The sequence below is a fragment of the Numida meleagris genome, chromosome Z (genome assembly GCF_002078875.1).
Source record: "Numida meleagris isolate 19003 breed g44 Domestic line chromosome Z, NumMel1.0, whole genome shotgun sequence".
NCBI lineage: Eukaryota > Metazoa > Chordata > Aves > Galliformes > Numididae > Numida > Numida meleagris.
This window is the reverse complement of record NC_034438.1, coordinates 43,359,096-43,376,111: the sequence shown is the minus strand read 5'-3', so window position 1 is coordinate 43,376,111 and position 17,016 is coordinate 43,359,096. Positions and strand designations below refer to the sequence as shown.

General features: G+C 37.8%; 2 protein-coding genes across 2 annotated transcripts in view; one reads left to right on the top strand and one right to left on the bottom strand.

The window, feature by feature from the left end:
* SEMA4D (semaphorin 4D) overlaps nt 1-5,913 on the top strand; it is a 96,677-nt gene extending 90,764 nt beyond the window's left edge. The window contains exons 18-20 of the mRNA XM_021381389.1: nt 3,248-3,457; nt 4,891-4,988; nt 5,552-5,913. Coding sequence (XP_021237064.1) covers nt 3,248-3,457; nt 4,891-4,988; nt 5,552-5,596 — 353 coding nt within the window. The 3' untranslated portion in view covers nt 5,597-5,913. The remainder of the gene's footprint in view (nt 1-3,247; nt 3,458-4,890; nt 4,989-5,551) is intronic.
* SECISBP2 (SECIS binding protein 2) overlaps nt 5,992-17,016 on the bottom strand; it is a 29,807-nt gene continuing 18,782 nt past the window's right edge. The window contains exons 12-18 of the mRNA XM_021381517.1: nt 14,750-14,919; nt 13,068-13,206; nt 12,495-12,624; nt 10,588-10,808; nt 9,723-9,877; nt 8,460-8,661; nt 5,992-7,791 (exon numbers count right to left, since the gene is read on the bottom strand). Of these exons, the coding sequence (XP_021237192.1) occupies nt 7,682-7,791; nt 8,460-8,661; nt 9,723-9,877; nt 10,588-10,808; nt 12,495-12,624; nt 13,068-13,206; nt 14,750-14,919 (1,127 nt within the window). The 3' untranslated portion in view covers nt 5,992-7,681. The remainder of the gene's footprint in view (nt 7,792-8,459; nt 8,662-9,722; nt 9,878-10,587; nt 10,809-12,494; nt 12,625-13,067; nt 13,207-14,749; nt 14,920-17,016) is intronic.

The window sequence follows — 17,016 nt, the reverse complement described above, 5'->3', positions numbered from 1 at the left end:
GTATGGTTCTACTGTTACCCCTTGCCAGCAGCTGCTGTTGGGCGACCCACTCTGAGCAGCCCTACCATGTCCCTGAGCCCTGCAGCTCTGCAGGGCTCAGCACTGCCAGCTTGGCCCCAGCTCCCTCCCACTCCCCAATTTATGCGATCAGCTCCACGTAATCCGTAATCGCCCGCTCTTACATTGGTATCTTCAGGCTAAAAGGCAAGCTGTATGCCTGTTAGGATTTGATGCATATATAGCAGATGTGATGCTGGGGACAATGCAGTGAGGTCCCTGGCATGCTGCTCTGCATCTACAGCTGTATGACTCCATTCCTCACATCCCGATTTACTGCTTGATTATAAGCTAAAATGGAACATAAACACACACTTCAGTGAATAAAGTAGGAGGGTTGGAACACACTTTAAATGCTGCAGGCTGCTGAAGCAGTTTAAGTTTTTAACTCACTGTTGGGATGTTCCAGCAAACCTCCAGCAGTCAAGGGGCAGAGCCACTGCACGAACAGAGGATGACAGCCACCTGGGAAATGAGCAAACAATCCCACCATCACTGGGCATTATGGAGGGCTTGGGCAGAGAAAGGGCATGTTTGTTTTGCTGTACAGTGTTACTCATCTTCTTTCTAAAACAGTTAAGACTGTGGATTAGGTTATGAGTAATGAATGCATTTACTGAGATGAAGCAATGTTTTAAAAATTAACTGTGTGAAGTATCATTCATTGTTGCCTAAATGTACCTGTCTACATATCCAGACTGTTTTGCTCTTTAATTCTCTGCTTGAATGTTATGTTTTAATATGAATATTTTCTTAAATCTTTCAAGCGTTCTTAAGGCAGATGGCAATGTAAGTAGATCTAATTTTTTTAGCTACTCCTGTTTTAAAGTCTGTATATCACTGGTGTTACAGCAACCATAGCAAATGTATGCTCATATTCATTTATCTTCAAAAGATCAACCTGTAACTGCTTCATCATTGAGCCTGAATTTATCTCACTCCAGAGTTGTAGCAAATCTGAATTTGAGAAATGTGACTTCATGTTTTTGCAGATGTCATTCTTTCAGTGTGTTTTCTATTGTTCAGTTCCGAAAAGGAAATCAAAGTGAGGAAAATACTGCATGGCTCCCAGGAGCCAGGGCTGAATGCAGCAAAGGCAAAGCCTCTGCCTGCACAAAGTTAGGGTGCAACTGTCCTGCCACAGCCCATTGGAGGAACCTAAACCAACACAGCCTGCAACCCTCCTTGTATTGGGAAATTGTTGGATTTTTTTGAGAAATGTATGTCTGGAGTGGGCATTCAGAACACGTTATCTTTAGCATCTGAAGACAGAGTAGGTTCTTCAGTGTCAACAGTGACATTTAGTAACTTGAAGTGCATTTAGAGAATGCCCTGCACTGAATGCACTGCTTCCTTGCCTGGACCTAAAACAGTGTTTTTCAAACTCATGTTCTTATGACAGTAAGCAGTTTGTTACCTGTCACAGGGGTTTGAATTACTGCTAATAAACAGATGAGCTCATAGCTGTACTCATGCACCTAGCTTGTCCTTTACAATGGCAGAGCAGTAAGTGACATGCTTCAATGAGCTTCTCCTGATCCATACTGTGGTTCAGTTGGTCCTAGTGCCTCCCAGTCAGCCTGACCTCTGGCACTTCTGTGGGTTTCTTCTCTAGCCCTCACACAGGGACAGACTTAAGCATGGCAACTGTCCACAGTTCCCGTGCAAGGTGTTCTCTCAACTCTTCAAGGAGTAAATGCAAAGCCAGGCTTTTTATTATTTCACTGTTTTACCCTGGTGCTACTCTTCCTATTTGTCCAAACACCAACTTCATTAATATACTGAAATAATCTGTCAATGCTTCCGGTCTCCCATGTTTTTAGTTACATGTATCCTACCTTCAGTTAATCACAAAGCTAGTGCAGTCATCTATAAAACACGATTTACTTTGTTAAAAGAATCTACACTCGTCGTTTCCTGCCCCCAACTCTAACAGAGCTGTCATCACCCCTTCTGAAACTGTGCTGCCTCTCCCTCCACTCCTCCTTCCTTCCAAGATGAAATCCACCACACTGCAATTAGATCACATTCTTCTACTAGTCATCCTTCTGCTTAATACAAATGTATTTCTCCATATTTGCAGGATTGTAGGATTGTTTCCAAATGATTTAAATCTAATGGATGCTGAGAAAGCGCACAGACAGATGTAAAGGCTGCCATGCAGGCAGACAATAAATCAATAAATACAGGTAATCTGAAATCTAACCAGTTCGCAGGCCCAGAATCACATATTTTTCTGGAGAAAATTCCACATCAATTTGGAGTAATAAAAGTAAAATCAGACTGCTGTAGCGGGTTCTGTTCCCTCAAGACATACTTGCAAGAATCCTTTGTTTTCTTTTTATCCAGCTTTTTACACCTTCTCTTACTAAAGCTGTTCTGTTTCCCAAGCCCTAAGGGAGAAACAGACATGTTTCAACAACTAAGAATTGCTGCAAAGTTCTTAGCTTGGCCCAGATGCCTTTCTTTTAAGTGAAAGAGCTCAGATGTTGTCAAGTACACTTCACAACCTTGCTAACTTTCCACTAACAGCTGTTCTGTTCTCTGCGCTACTATCAGTAATTCTCTGATTTATTCAAATTCTGTCCTCACAGGTTAAGATGAGTAATAGCAACAAGCGTAAAAGATTAGATTGCTCTTTGTTCTCAGTCCAAACTGCTTCCAAGTTCTGTCTTGTCTAATTGCCTGCTGTGACAAATGGGCCTACACTTTTTCCCGTTTTGCCTCTCTCATTAGTTCCAGCATCTTTGACACACTGAGTTCTTGAACTTTTTCCCCTACTAGCCTCTATTTCAAATGTTGGAAGGTGTCTCAGAAGGCTTCAGGCTTTCACCAGACATGAGCTCCATCAGCACTAGTTAGCATGGCCTGCTTTTTCAAGTAACACAGACTGATTTCCACAATCTGGTCTCTCATAGTTGTGGGTCAGTTCCACTCTGTGAGAATACAGGCACAGAAAACTTCTTTTTGCATATGCACTTAATTACAACTTCAGCTTGAACCTAAATTAGCAGAGCTAATTCTTTTTTATCCCAGATTTTTGGTACCCAGAATTTCAGTTGAAGAAACCCATGAAACATTGAAATCAAACTCTTTATGCCTTTGAGCCTAATCTTGAGGTCCTAAATTTTTGCTTTCTTTTCAAAGACTCTGTGTTTTTTCCCAAATACGCTGGCTGACATTTCTACAGGTCCAGATGATTCCCATTTTGTCTGGAAGAAGAATGGACAGGAAATGAAGACATGCATCACTGAGCAGGCTCACAGGCTGTCTGATGGCAGAGTGCATGTCCTAAGTTGGGTGAAAGATTCAGTATCAGGAAATACAAAATATAAATGTTCATTCATCTCAAAGATTGGGAATACAACATCAGAAGTGCTCATTAAAGTGGAAGATAAAGGTAGGCTGGTTCTGACTGTATGCCCTGTTGGCTATGCCAACAAAATTAATTTGAATCATCCATAAAACATGCATATATGTAGCTGGTAACTCTCCTTTGCTCTACTAAAACCCATGTATGAAAAGGTTTTGTAGACATAGAAGATGGCTTCTTCCTCACCCTCCTATAGAACTAACCTGCACATCAGCAGATATGCCCTAGAAATGATACAAAAGCTGTTAAACTAATGGACACCAATTGGATGTGAGTACTGAAAAAATAAAATAACACTCTGGAAGAACTATGCATGGTGAAAAAGAAAAAACCTTACTACTAAGGAAGTGATAAAAAGAAATGCCCAGTGTATGGGAATCATTAGGTCATGGCCTAAACCAGTCATAGAGCACCTGGTGAAGAGGCATGGCAAGCCCTGGAAGCACAGGTGCAAGCAATTCAGCTGTGCAACTGGAATGGGTGGATCCTGGGTCCACTCTCCTCCCTAACATTATTTAAGGGCTGGCAGCCAAGGTAGAAGCATCTCTACTTGAAGACTGCCTTCTCTGGGAGTTTGCCAGTGAGCCCTTATCTTCAGAATGGGGTAAGCTATTCCTTCCTTGTTACTGGATTGTCACTAATACCTTTCTTACGCTATCCAAAAACTGGTCAGAGGCAACTATTTATATTTATACTTATAAACCAGCAGGAGCAATGAAGGAGACGTAGGATGTATTTTTATTTTAATATGGAATAGAAAAAAAAATTATTTAGCTGGTCATTGCCAAATGTGAATTTGTCAAGAACAACTCACTGCAGCCCTTTTCAGGAAAGCAGAATGAAGAGCATCTCAGTGAAACTGCTGTCAGTGTAAAACAGGGAGGCTTCAAAAGCTTTATACCATGACTATCCTGACAGATTAAATATTACATCTGTGTATGCTGCCATCACCACAGTAGTAGGGACTACAAGGAAAAATGGCTTGTAGGCAAGATTAGAACTAAAAAAACATCAAGATGTGGTAAAATAGTCCATCTTTTGTTCTGACACATGGAATAAAGAGCAACTCACCACATAGCATTACTGTAAAATAGGGAAATCACAAATTGGACAGTCAGCTGTACCATATTCTCCTCATCCTTGGTATTATGTCACTACAACATTCCTGTGCTTCTAAATGGCTTAAGCCTGTAAGTCATTTTTTTCTAGACTTGGACTGACAGATAAAAGCACCAAGTCTGTTGACACCAGAGGCTGTAAAGTTTGATGCAGAAGAGAAAATACCATTTGAACAGAACTTATTTCCACGTAACCTAAGAGAAGGCAGAGCCAAACAAAAGATAAAATGGTGCCTTGCCTTCCTTCGAGCTCAGTCCTCTATGAAAGGCACTGAGGCTGAGTTGATGTCAGCTTATTTGATCACTACTCCGTTAAATAATCATCCCCTTTACGATTTTCAGATAGTGTTGGTAAGGATGGATGGACCAAAGAATTTGATACCTGGAGAACTGCCATCAGTGAACATGACAAGATGATGCAAAACTGGAAGAAGACATGGGTAAGAATTTTTGGAACTGTTATCCCCTATGGGCCTTTCCACAGGACAGACTGGTCTCACAGTTATAAATAGCCAGTGACACACTGGCAACTGAATGGGTTTATATAACAAAGTTATCAGAGCTCCTATACACACTGTCATTCTTGACCATGTAAACAGTATGATCTGCTTAATCCATCACAGACAGCTATGTCAGCTTGCTCCTACAGTGCACTAGATAAGTTCTAAATCAACAAGTAGTCCTCATCCTGCCCCAAAGAGTAAGTCTGCTTACCAAATACAGCAGATGTTATCACATTCACCTGTTGTCTTTGGTCTGCAATACATTACTGGAGTTTGTAAATGATATTGTTTAATCAAAGCCACTCTTATTTAAAAACAAAACAGAACCCCAAGCACCCACTTAGCTTTCAATGTTTTTCTCCAACCGTTACAGAAAACATTAATTGATAACTTGTGGATGCAGCATGTACTTGTTGCATGCGTAACAGTCAGTATAAGTAATCTTTTAACCCCACTTTATTTTAAAGATACATTGACAACTTGTTCTTCTTATCCTTCAGGAGAATTGCAACAAGAAAAGCAGCCTCTCATGTACAAAAGAATGAACAAACTGGAAGAAGGAATCTATGCAACTTACCAGTGCCCAGTACTTCTAATGTCATAGCTTTCAAAGAGGTATTTGCAAATGTTAGTGCTGGCATTACAACTAGTGTTCAGGGGAAATCATATGAATTTTGAAGTGGAACATGATGTCCTTGTTCATCAAAGAATGAGCACAGTACGTGGCAGTGCTACAAGAGAGGCCATCTATCCCATGCTGGAACCACCTCTATTTTTCTCATGCTCGTTATTGTACCTTAACAAAGAATGAAAGTGGTCCTAATATGACTTGTGCAGGTCAAACAATATAATATTATCTATGGCTTCTGTTTTGAGTTCATTAAGCAAACTAGTTGTTTTGTTCTTGAGGCTTTTGGCATGTGAATTAGAGACTGATAAATAAGATTTGAATAACTTTATTTAAAAGGCACTTCCACTCTTCCATTCCTTTCAAGCATTTACCCTTGGACTCTGTTTCTAGTATTCTGAAGAACAGTCCGTTCTGGTATAAGCAAGTTCATTTATTCAAACACATGCCCTTTGTTGCAGAAGCTTTATTACCAAATAAAAAATTTTTGACTAATGCTTAAGATACAGATTGCTTACAAAACACTTAAGTTAAAATTCTCAGTTACTGTAAATTCTTCTATACTGAGTTAACTACAGTAGCTTTAAACACTTACACAGGGAGTGAATTTTAAGACCACATTTATGTTGAGTTCACTTATGGACAACTGCAGCTTGAAAATGTGTGGACCTACTTATTTCACAGTTTTATTATAGTGCTGTTCAGAGATTTGGCCTTCTGCATCCAATAAACAGAAGTCTGAAATAATTTTTCTCTTTTATCTTAAAGGTTTTCAAGCAGGTACAGTGTCACGTAAGAATAATTTAAAGATTTCTATATCAGGTATGACTTCATGAGGCAGCTGCTTTCCAAGGTATTGCAATACAGCTGTTAAATGTGTTCCAACATTTATAAACGCATTTCAGAGATGTTGGCTGCAGCACATGGCATCTGTATCTTTTTTTTCAGAACAGCTGATCAGTTACACGCGCCTCCTCCAATGACTTTCTTAGGCTTTTCCTCTTCTATCTGTGAGCTGTAAACAGGTGTTTATAGCTACATTCCCACTACAATGCTCAACCATACCATTATGAGCACATTTAGTTTTCAAAATGCATTTAATGTATATGATAAAATTTTCCCTACCTTAGATACAAACTGAAATTGACTTAAAAACTCTTGCATATATACATTGACATAACCCTGAAGTGAAGGAATGAGGAATCTGTCAGCATGGAAAGGTACAGATAGGAAAGCAGGCTTGTCCATCTTATGTCCACCAGCTTGAAAGCAGGATCTGTAGTGAACTGACAGCAGAAGCATCAGAGAGCAAAAACATCATAATTGTTCAGATTATCAACTTGCCAAACAGGGTCTTTTCACTTCCCAGAACAACAAATCATCACAGAGGAAGAACTAACTGGGAATCTTGAACATCATGGCCTTCCTTAATTAGTTTCCAACTAGCTGCCTGCCTAGAATTCACCTCCTGCTGAGGGGTATAAATTGACTCACCAACCTGCCCACCTGAGCAGGATTATGGAAAACAAAACAAAAACAAAAAAAACTTGATTCTTTAAACAAGAATTAAAAATAGAAAACAAATCCCCAAAGCTCCAAACATCCAGCATGTGGAATCTCTCCCCAGACCATCTTGCTAACAAATTCTTTTGGTATACTGCACTGTTAACAAATTAAAAGCCCATTAAACCATTACTGATATGCCAAGCTTGTTCAGGTTGTTCTGGGTTAAAACAATTTGTTTGCTGTTATCACCTGCTATAGTAATCAACCAAGTACACAGAACTCAGAAGAATTAGCCAGTGCCTCAATATACTCCAGTGTGCATTTTCAGTAAGGGGATTCAGAACAACTTACTTATCTGACTTACTTAAAATAAACATTTCTTAGATTATTTTATCTTGCTATGCCATTCTCTTACCTGGATATTTAATTTTAGATAAAATATTTGTAAATCTATTACAAAATAAACCTTGAAAGCCCAGCAGAGTAGGATCTGCATTTAGCGATGCTCTTCTGAATTCAGAACCACCATGTCAGCAGTTGCACTCTTTTCCAGTTCCAGCACATAGGGGTTATATTCTTCTTCAAGCTTTTTCTTCCAGATTTTAACTAGAGAACATTAGAATAAAACAAAAAGAAAGAAAAAAAAGAAATCCCCTCAGTTACTGCATAACACTGGAGGAAAAACTTAAAATGAAAAGCCACTGACTCTCAGCTTCCTCCTCCTCAAAGCTGAGATAATTTGGCACGTGGGCACGTACACCACTCAACACCAGAAGATTCATGAAAGAAGACTGCAGGCATGAAGGTATGCACTGAGGTCCATGGTCCATCTGCTCGGGCAGCACTTAACTCCAAAGAGGGCTAAAGCTATCAAATTTTAGGGTTGCCTAGTATTTTGTGATAACTACTGTCAGCTGAATGCATTAGCAGAGATGGAAGACCTTCACAAAATTTGAGTCCACCGTAACTACAAAGCATACAGTTTAGGAAAGAAACACAGGAGTTTCTAAAAAATGTACATAATTAGAATTCTGTAAAAGCCTCCTTAGACAAAGAAGCGCATTTCACCTAACATCAGAGGATTTCACAGAGGGATTTTGTCTTTCCCAGACAGGGTTGACCTCAGGTTCACAGAACTGGGAAAAAAAGAACACCACCACAGAAAAGCACAGTTTCTTATTACTAACCGTTAACATGCCAGGTGTCATTAGTTTCAGTGAAAATGGTAAACCAAATTGAAAACTTGAATAAAAAATAAGTTAGTAAATACTCACTGTAATTTGGTACATCCTCATCAGAGTCCTTGGAAGAAGTTTTACCAGTTTCTGATAAGCAACTTTTTTCAAATTCAGTGGTTACGATGCTGAGTTCAGTTCCAGTTTGTCTTCCTTCAGCTTCTTCCTCTAAAGCTGCTACCATATCTTTGTAGGCCTTCCTGGCCTCTGTTGTCAGTTGTACCATTCTATGAAAATGGTCCTATGGAAATATAAGATATTAGTATAACTTGTATCAGACAAAGTTTTAAAATCTATACGAAAATCTGTAATGGACATCCCTTATTCGAAACATATAGATATTTATATAGAAAGTTGAAACATAAACTGTGTTTTCAGTAAGAACTAGAAGTTAAATGTGTGTATGGATATTTCACTGCAATATCATGAATTTTTTTTCAAAACCAGTGAATGAAGCTTTGTCCACACAAGTAACCACTACAAAGTTTAAAAAACTGCTCTACATATTACATCCGTTTTCATGGCAAGCTTATCTTGATGATTCATTCAAACATGTATTCAGCTAACCAGAACAAGGTGATGTTTAAAATTACCTTCCATATTCACAGAATCACAGAACTGTAGGGGCTGGAAAGGACCTCTTAAGATCATTTAGTTCAACCCACTGCTAAAGCAGGTTCCCTATAGTAGGCTGCACAGGAAAGCTTCTATATGAGTTTTGAATATATCCAGAGGAGACTGCATAACCTCTCTGGTCAGGCTGTTCCAGCGCTCTGTCACCCACTCAGTAGAGAAGTTCTTCCTCATGTTCATATGGAACTTCCTGTGTCCCAGTTTGTGCCCACTGCCCCTTGTTCTGTCACTGGGCACCACTAAAAAGAGCCTGGGCCCGTGCTCTTGACTTCACCATTGACCTTAGCTTTTCCCCCATCTACAAGAAGATTGTTTAAAAGCATCCACTGGTTGCCTAAATGCTGCAGCTTTGCACCAGCTAACTTGTTATAAAAGTATGAAAAATAAAACAAGCATTAATAGAAACATCAACTCTTTTGAAACAACCATTTTGAAAAGAGATCTAAGCGGAGATGACATTAGGAAGAGATGGCAAAATCACTTTTTTTTTTTTTTAAAAAAAGTGCTGAGTGGCTGTACATCACAATTAACTTTACATAGAAATCACTGACTTGGGATAGAGCGTAGGTATGCAAAAGCAAAACAGAACATCAAAATTCAAATTATTTTTTTCCCCTAAAGGCAAAAAGTAAAGCTAAACAACAGCCTGAAGTTTATCTTTTAACTCACCTGAGCTCCATCATAGCTAAAAATTCCCACTACACTCACAGGCACTGCTTTGTTCACACAGCGGCCTAAGGCCTTGCGATTAAGGGCGAAAACAAATGGTATATTCTGCTCACAGGCACAGTCAATAATGTTATGCAGAGTCTCATCCAATCCACCTGGAGCAGACAATACAGTTAACAATGAATGACACTATTCAAGCCAGAAGACAGTACTGTTAAAAGATGACAGAAGCTCAGGATTATGGGAACATCTGGAAATGACAAGAATTTGTAAGAAGGAATATATGGATCTTAATAATACTGCTAGGAGAATTTGATGCTTTTTTCTCAATTAGCAGTATCCTTCGTTTGCTACTGTTCCATAGTTTGTTGTATGTGAGGAATAGCATTTGCTACAGAAACAAGTCAACTATAAAAAAATCCGAATGTTAAGAAACTATTTTAAAGTTATTAGAAAACATAAAAATAGTTAGTAAAACAAATTTTAAACAAAGTATCACTGAAAACCTATTGCCAAATTGTAGCCTAAAAGGTACTGATAACCGGAGGGTTTCTTGTGGTGACAAAACTGGCACCAGCAACTTCTTTTCAGCTGTGCCAGTGCAATCTTTTGTGCAACTGGCAATCAGTAAGTACAGTGGTATCAGTTTCAGTAACTTCCCCCCACCTCTTATATTCTTGATATTTATTCTTGCATCAGCTATAAACACAACAGTAAACAATGTGAAGAAGGAAGGAATCTTTATATGACTGGATTTCAAAGGCTACTCAAGTAAGTCCCCCCAATAATAACGGGTATAATAAGTCTTCTTTTTACATTTCCTTTATTAAAAAAAAACCTTTTTTTTTTTTGCAATCTTATTTACCCTTTGACTGAATCTTTTCACAGTTAGGAGAGATGATGACACACTTCAGTTTTTTCAGCCTCAGATGTTTCATAACTTCTCTAAGCCCCATAACAAGCCTGCGTTTTATCTTCGCCTTTACTGGGTCTTTCTGATACAAACGATCTTGGAACCGAACCAGTTCTTTTAAGAGATCTGTCACACAACCGTCAACTTCTTTACTAAGAACTTGGCTGCAATAACTGGAAGAAAGAACAAATTAAACATTAGCAACTCTGAAATTACGAAGACGTCTTTGTCTTTTTTCTACTCCCAGTCTGGACACACTTGTGACATAGAAGAGAAAGAAAAAAAAATTACTTTGGATTTTTTTCAGTGACTAAGAACTTAGAGAAAAGTTTTATAAAAGCGTTAGATACCACAAGTAACAAACCACACAAAAACATACATGCAGTATATATAAATAAACACACTAAACACATACATATGTTTGTATGAATATGGTTACTGCATTAAAAATGCTTAAGTGAGCATTTCTCTGAGAACCTTTATTCTGACATCTAAATCAAAGTACAACAAACAGTAGAACAATTTTTCCTTACTATATCTCTACTTATAATAAAGGTGGAAATCTGAAACAAACTTCTCCTTCCCAGATTTGTGTTTTTTGTCTTTCATTCTGTTTCACTTATCATAGCTATCAAACCACAACCTTGTGGTTTTCGTAAGGAAAACATGGTAACAGATGTACTCCATCCTTCTGGTATTCCCCGGGAAAGATGAGGGTTTCAAATTAATTTTTCTCCATCTTTTAAACAATCATTCAGTAAGGAAGGGCATCAAGGAAAGAAACTAGAGATATCTCAACTACACACCTAACAGCAAGACTCTAAGTAAATTTATATACCATTATGAGAAATCAAGATCTATCCTGTCGCCTGAAGACACACAAACTTTTATTTAACTTCTAAGAGTTTTTTATTTACTGGTCCCAGTTTTTCCACTAAGTCTCAAAGTCAACTAAAATACTGAAAAACTTGGAAAATCTAATCTAAAGATACAGAGTATTTTTAGCTGAATGTTCTACACTTCATAATGGACAGACCAGCCTCCATGTACATATTCAACCCTAACAGGGCATTCAGTAAAACACTGTTGCATAAACATCAATTAAGTAATTTTTAAAGCAAGTAAGTTAAATTAATACAAAGCATCAGGAGAAAAAATAACAGTGGTATCAAGATTAATAGTTACTATAACAGCAACTATAAAGAAGGCCAATGGTACCTCTAAGGGAGGAAAATCAGAAGTTAAACCTGCTTGTCAGTAACAGTTCTTAAAACCTATCATAATTATTACACTGGATCTCTGGCCTATTCACACATAGTAGTGACTGTTTCTTCTTTTATCAGGCAGCATGCAGAGGTATCTATTTAAACAAAATTGAAGCGTCTGCACAAAATAAATAGCAAGTCTCCGTTTTATTTTTCTGCCTTGCCACAGCATGAAAATGTCATCTCGCTGGTCACATTCTTTACATGTTTGCCATTTGGCCTGGTAGCAGAAAACCAAACTACACACTAAAAATAAGTAAGGTGTCCTACTCTTACTGTTGTGTATTAAACTGGTACTCTATTAATGCAACATACTTATACTAAACAGCAGCTCTTTTTCGTTCCTTAGCCTCTCATTAATTTCTCATCTTTTTTTTTCCTGCAAGGATCATGTATTCTGAAGTAAAAATTACAACAATTATTTCTCTGGATATCATTTCTTCATTTGAGTGCCACCTTACAGAAAAACTGAAAAGAAATGTAGAATCATTAATCTAAACTCCAAATAGCGTTGCACAGAATGCAATTAAGAGACGTTGTTAAAAAAATTTGTGGTACTGTGGAAAAACAGGCATCAGTACAATCAATACTTACTCTCTAAATCTTCTACTATGGATTTTTGGAAGATTAGAGGTTGACTGCTTTGAGGTCATAGAGCTTTCTGTAGACTCCTTGATGCCTGTGCTCTCCAGCAACCCTTCAGCAACTTGCATTACAGGAACAACTATCATGCAAATAAAGATGTTTCAATAAGAAGACAGACCACAAAGCTGCTGTGAAGAGATTAACTTGTAAATTATCTATCTCCTGAAGTTATTTCAATATCACAGCAATCTGTGGTAATAGGAAAACAAGTCATTTTATTTCTTTTTCTCTCTCTTGTACCTCTTTTTAAAACAGATGGCCAGAAAGATACAGAGAGTCTCATTATGCCATATAAATCCATCAGGCATAAAAGTGTGAAGCAATAATCAGAATACCACTTACTTAGCTACAGAGTAGCAACTTGGGCATACTTTAAACTTTAGATAAGCCCATGCTGAACCACTGAAAATTCCAAAGTTAGTTTTTCTTTGGCAGTATTTGGTACTATTTTTAAAGTACCAAGTGTGCTCACTCACAGATCTCTATCTATGTACTATATTACAGCATTCTCTTGAAAAATACCTGCTTGACTATCCTGTGGAAGCATTTCATCTTCAGTAGTATTTTCTGCAGACACACAAGAATTACCTCCATCTGTTGGTACTGCTGTCTGTTCTAACAGGTGTTGCTGTTTTCGCAGTTCTCTTTCTTTCAAAATGATCTAAAAAATAAAAATAAATTAAAAATCAGTATCAAAAAGCAGTTTATCTTATGAAGTACTTATGTACAGACCACTCAAAAATAAATTTGGTACTATCATTCAAAGTTTACAGCATGTATTTTTTTAATTTATGTAAAAATGCTGTAGTTCCTCAAAGCATCATTATAGAGAAGGAAAAATATTAAATCTACATCCAAAGGATCCTTTTTCCTTGACTACCAGTGTCTAGGTGGAGAAAAGCATTTCTAGTGATCTGATCTGTCTAGTTGGCAAAGAGAAAGCTAAGCAAGTGGAAATGTCTTCCTCTTTACCGTTCTTCTGTAGACTGTCAATTTGTAGCAATACAGCTCAGCATCAAACTCTCTCTGCCTCTTTTGCCCTGCCCACATTATATCACATGCACTGTAAGTTCACTTAACTAAGAATTTACCCTCAACAACTTGCTCCCCTGTTAAAAAGCCTAAGTCAGTCTGTATTGCACTGCTGTTTCTGAACTGGCAGGTTGAAGGAAAAGAGAAAAAATTACTAGAGATAACCATCTGCATGGTACACAGAAGAAAGAAGGCAAGACCTGCTTGATTCAAACATGCTGCAGTAGGTGAAAGAGCTAACTGTTTTTTAAAAAAACATTTTCTACCTTTGTAGATGGCTAAGTAGCGTTTAACGTGCACGTGACTACTAGCTCAGCTCATATGCTCGAAGTTTGTAATGAATTACACCATGGAGGCTAATTGCCAAAGTAAGTTTATCCATCTGTGTTTGAAAGGAAGAATGAAGAATAAAAATAAGCTTCCTACTATACTTAGAACACAAACATTACAGAGACAGAGTAGATCTTTCTTCTCAAACCTACTTTGGAAAACAAAGGACCTGAAGACAGAACAGCCAAAGACACAAAGTAATTACTGTCATCCCCCAAGAGTTTGTTATCGTTTTATACTGTACAGTTCTCAAACTCAGCTAAGCAGCACAGAATAACTACTGATTAAAGCATAAAGTAGTGATGGAGTGCTACCTGAGGAAAGGAAAATGCTAGATATTAAATCTGTGGTATTTCAAAATATTCAGTATAGAAGGCATGACAATGAACAATATGAGCGGGCAAAGAGGGAAGAAAAGAGGAACCCCCTGGCTGATCTAACACTAGCTTTTAGAGAGTCAGCAGAAGTTCCAGCTTGGAAGAACACAGATACATTAATAACTGCTTGTTCCATTCTCCTCAGTCCTGCAAATAAGCATATCCTGTCCATACCAATCAAAATTTATTTGGATGTCCTCCTGCAACAATCATTTGCACACACTTTTGTACTGGCAGTTCTTCAGCTATTAAGTTATTTAAGTGAGGAAATGCATTTTAGGGTGAATTCGTATACATTATTTGGCAAGACTTCTCCCTCCCCTTTTCTTCTTAAACCAAAGAAAGCCAGAACTGAATTTAGGCAAGTGGAAACTGAGATGCAGATCTCTGTAGAACAAGATTTAACTGACTCCAAGTAATACTAAATTCACATTAGCCTACTATTTAAGGTAAAAATATCAGCACCTTTTTAAGAGGTGTTGGTCTCTTTGCTCTAGGGACTTCTCTCTGCTTCCCTTTCTTCACCAAAGGAGCACTGGAATCCAAAGGGTTATGAGGCACCTTTCCTTGGTTTAACCGGTGATTTTTTGTGGCTGTAGCAGATTCCTTAGAAAGCAATGGTACGGCACCACCAACTGAGATAAAAAAAGAAGTCTGCATCAGACACCTGTAACAAAATAGTTAAACAAGAATCTACTGCAAGAGTATACTAGTCCTGCTGCAGTCATTAAACATATTATATTTGTGTTGTGTTGCTATTAAAAATGCTAATAGGCAACCCTGTGTCATTAAACAGTGCTCTTTAATAAAGATACTCTTTGATACCCAACAAGTTAATGATGTTTCCCCTACCATCATCATGCTACTGGAATCACAAACGGTATCTCAAAAGCAGAATTTGGCAAATCACTGCATTCCATGCTACCTTCAATACTAAACCATTCCAACTTAGTAAACATTCAGGAATCTCCAGGTCTCACTGTAGTGGCATTTCTTCCTCCATGCTCATAGTCTGTACTGTGTTAATATGAATACTGAGTTCTAGGATTAAAGTTTTTAGATTTAATTGCTGTAAGTCATCTGGAGCACTCACTCCAACCATTCAACCATGCCTAAATAATGTTGGTTGAAGTTAATTTGCAGGTAAGTAATAAGCAAATTAAAAGTACTGCTAAGTCTCTTTTGCTCAGCAAGCACTGCTCTTGGATGCCTAACATACCTGCATTTTTCTGAAGACTGAGGGCACAGGAGCTTTAAATGACTGACCAAGTGACTAAACCTGGACCTGTCAAAACACAACCTGACAACAAGTCTCCACTTACAACTTAGATCACTAAAAATTACTGTATAATGGTGACAGCACTCTGTCAAACTTCCAGGATCTGTAATATAAACCATGTTACATTACCTAGTAAACGAATAGGCTGACACAAGTAACAGTGGAATGTGTTTGACCTCTGCACCTGAGGAAACCTCTTTCCACTAAAAACTACACAGTTTCTGGCAATTTGTCTTAAGTCATCCTCATTTACTGTCTCCAAAGTACTTCCATGCTGAACCTCCAATGTCACATATACTATAACTAGCATAAGCAACTTAATTCACAGAAATGTACATTGCAATTTTTCTTTTTGGGTCTGTGTAACAAATGCAAATTGAGAACACTGCCAAGAATGAATGCAGCGCTGTTTGCTAGCATCGGCAGAGACAAGAATTAAAGCTGGATTTGCAGCAATATGTAAGTATAAATCCTGCAAACACTAAATACTTCATTCACTATGTATTTCTCCTCTTCATTTATGTTACTGAACGTGATGGCTTCAACAATTTGTCATTTTGAATGACAGGTGCATTTCCAAAACTGAACTTAAGTTCAGATATTTACTACTTTACTATGCTCTTCCATCTATATATTACTCTCTAAGTGAAGTAGCAAGCGGAATGAAATACTAAATTTCCTCCACAGTTGCATTCCCTGCCTTTCTTGGTCTCTGTGCTTCTTCTCTGGCTACAGAGCTCAGCACAACGCCATGATACAAAGTAAAGTTGCATTTTGGTGTACACTGAATTAACAGCAATGAGTAATAATAAAACAAAATACAAAGGTGAGGTAACATCTGCCTTATACTTCCAGGATATCAACATGACACATTACTTTATCTTGTGCAGCAGATTCAGACATATGCAACAACATTAGAAAGCAAGTCTCGTCATCCATAAATTTGTACCTTAGTACCTACTTTGCAGTCCCTGCATTGTATAATTATATACAATCAAAACTGGTTGCTAGCACCTCTGCAGGTGACTGGCTCAGATGGTGGGAAAAAAATCAACAGCAGAATAAAAAAAGTCTTATAAATCTCTCAACAAAGTCTCAGAGAGGCTTGGTACTTTTCGTTATTTTTAAAAGCTCATACAGAAATCATATTAAAATGCTCTTTTGATTAGCTCTTTTTCCACAGTACCAAAATAAGGTGAGAAATTTTATCATCATTAACATCTAGCAAACATTATATTTCTTTTTGAAAAATATAAGGCACTAACACAGTCAAGACCAAACGTATACCTTCAATGGAAAATACACAGAGCTATTTGTTTCCTGTATGTGTACCAATGAAATTTGATGGATTCTATCACCAAAATGTGAAAAGGTAGCATTTTTTTAATAGCAATTAGTTCACAATTATCAGGAACAAGAGAACTCATCTCTTGGCTTGGGATGGCTGATTCCC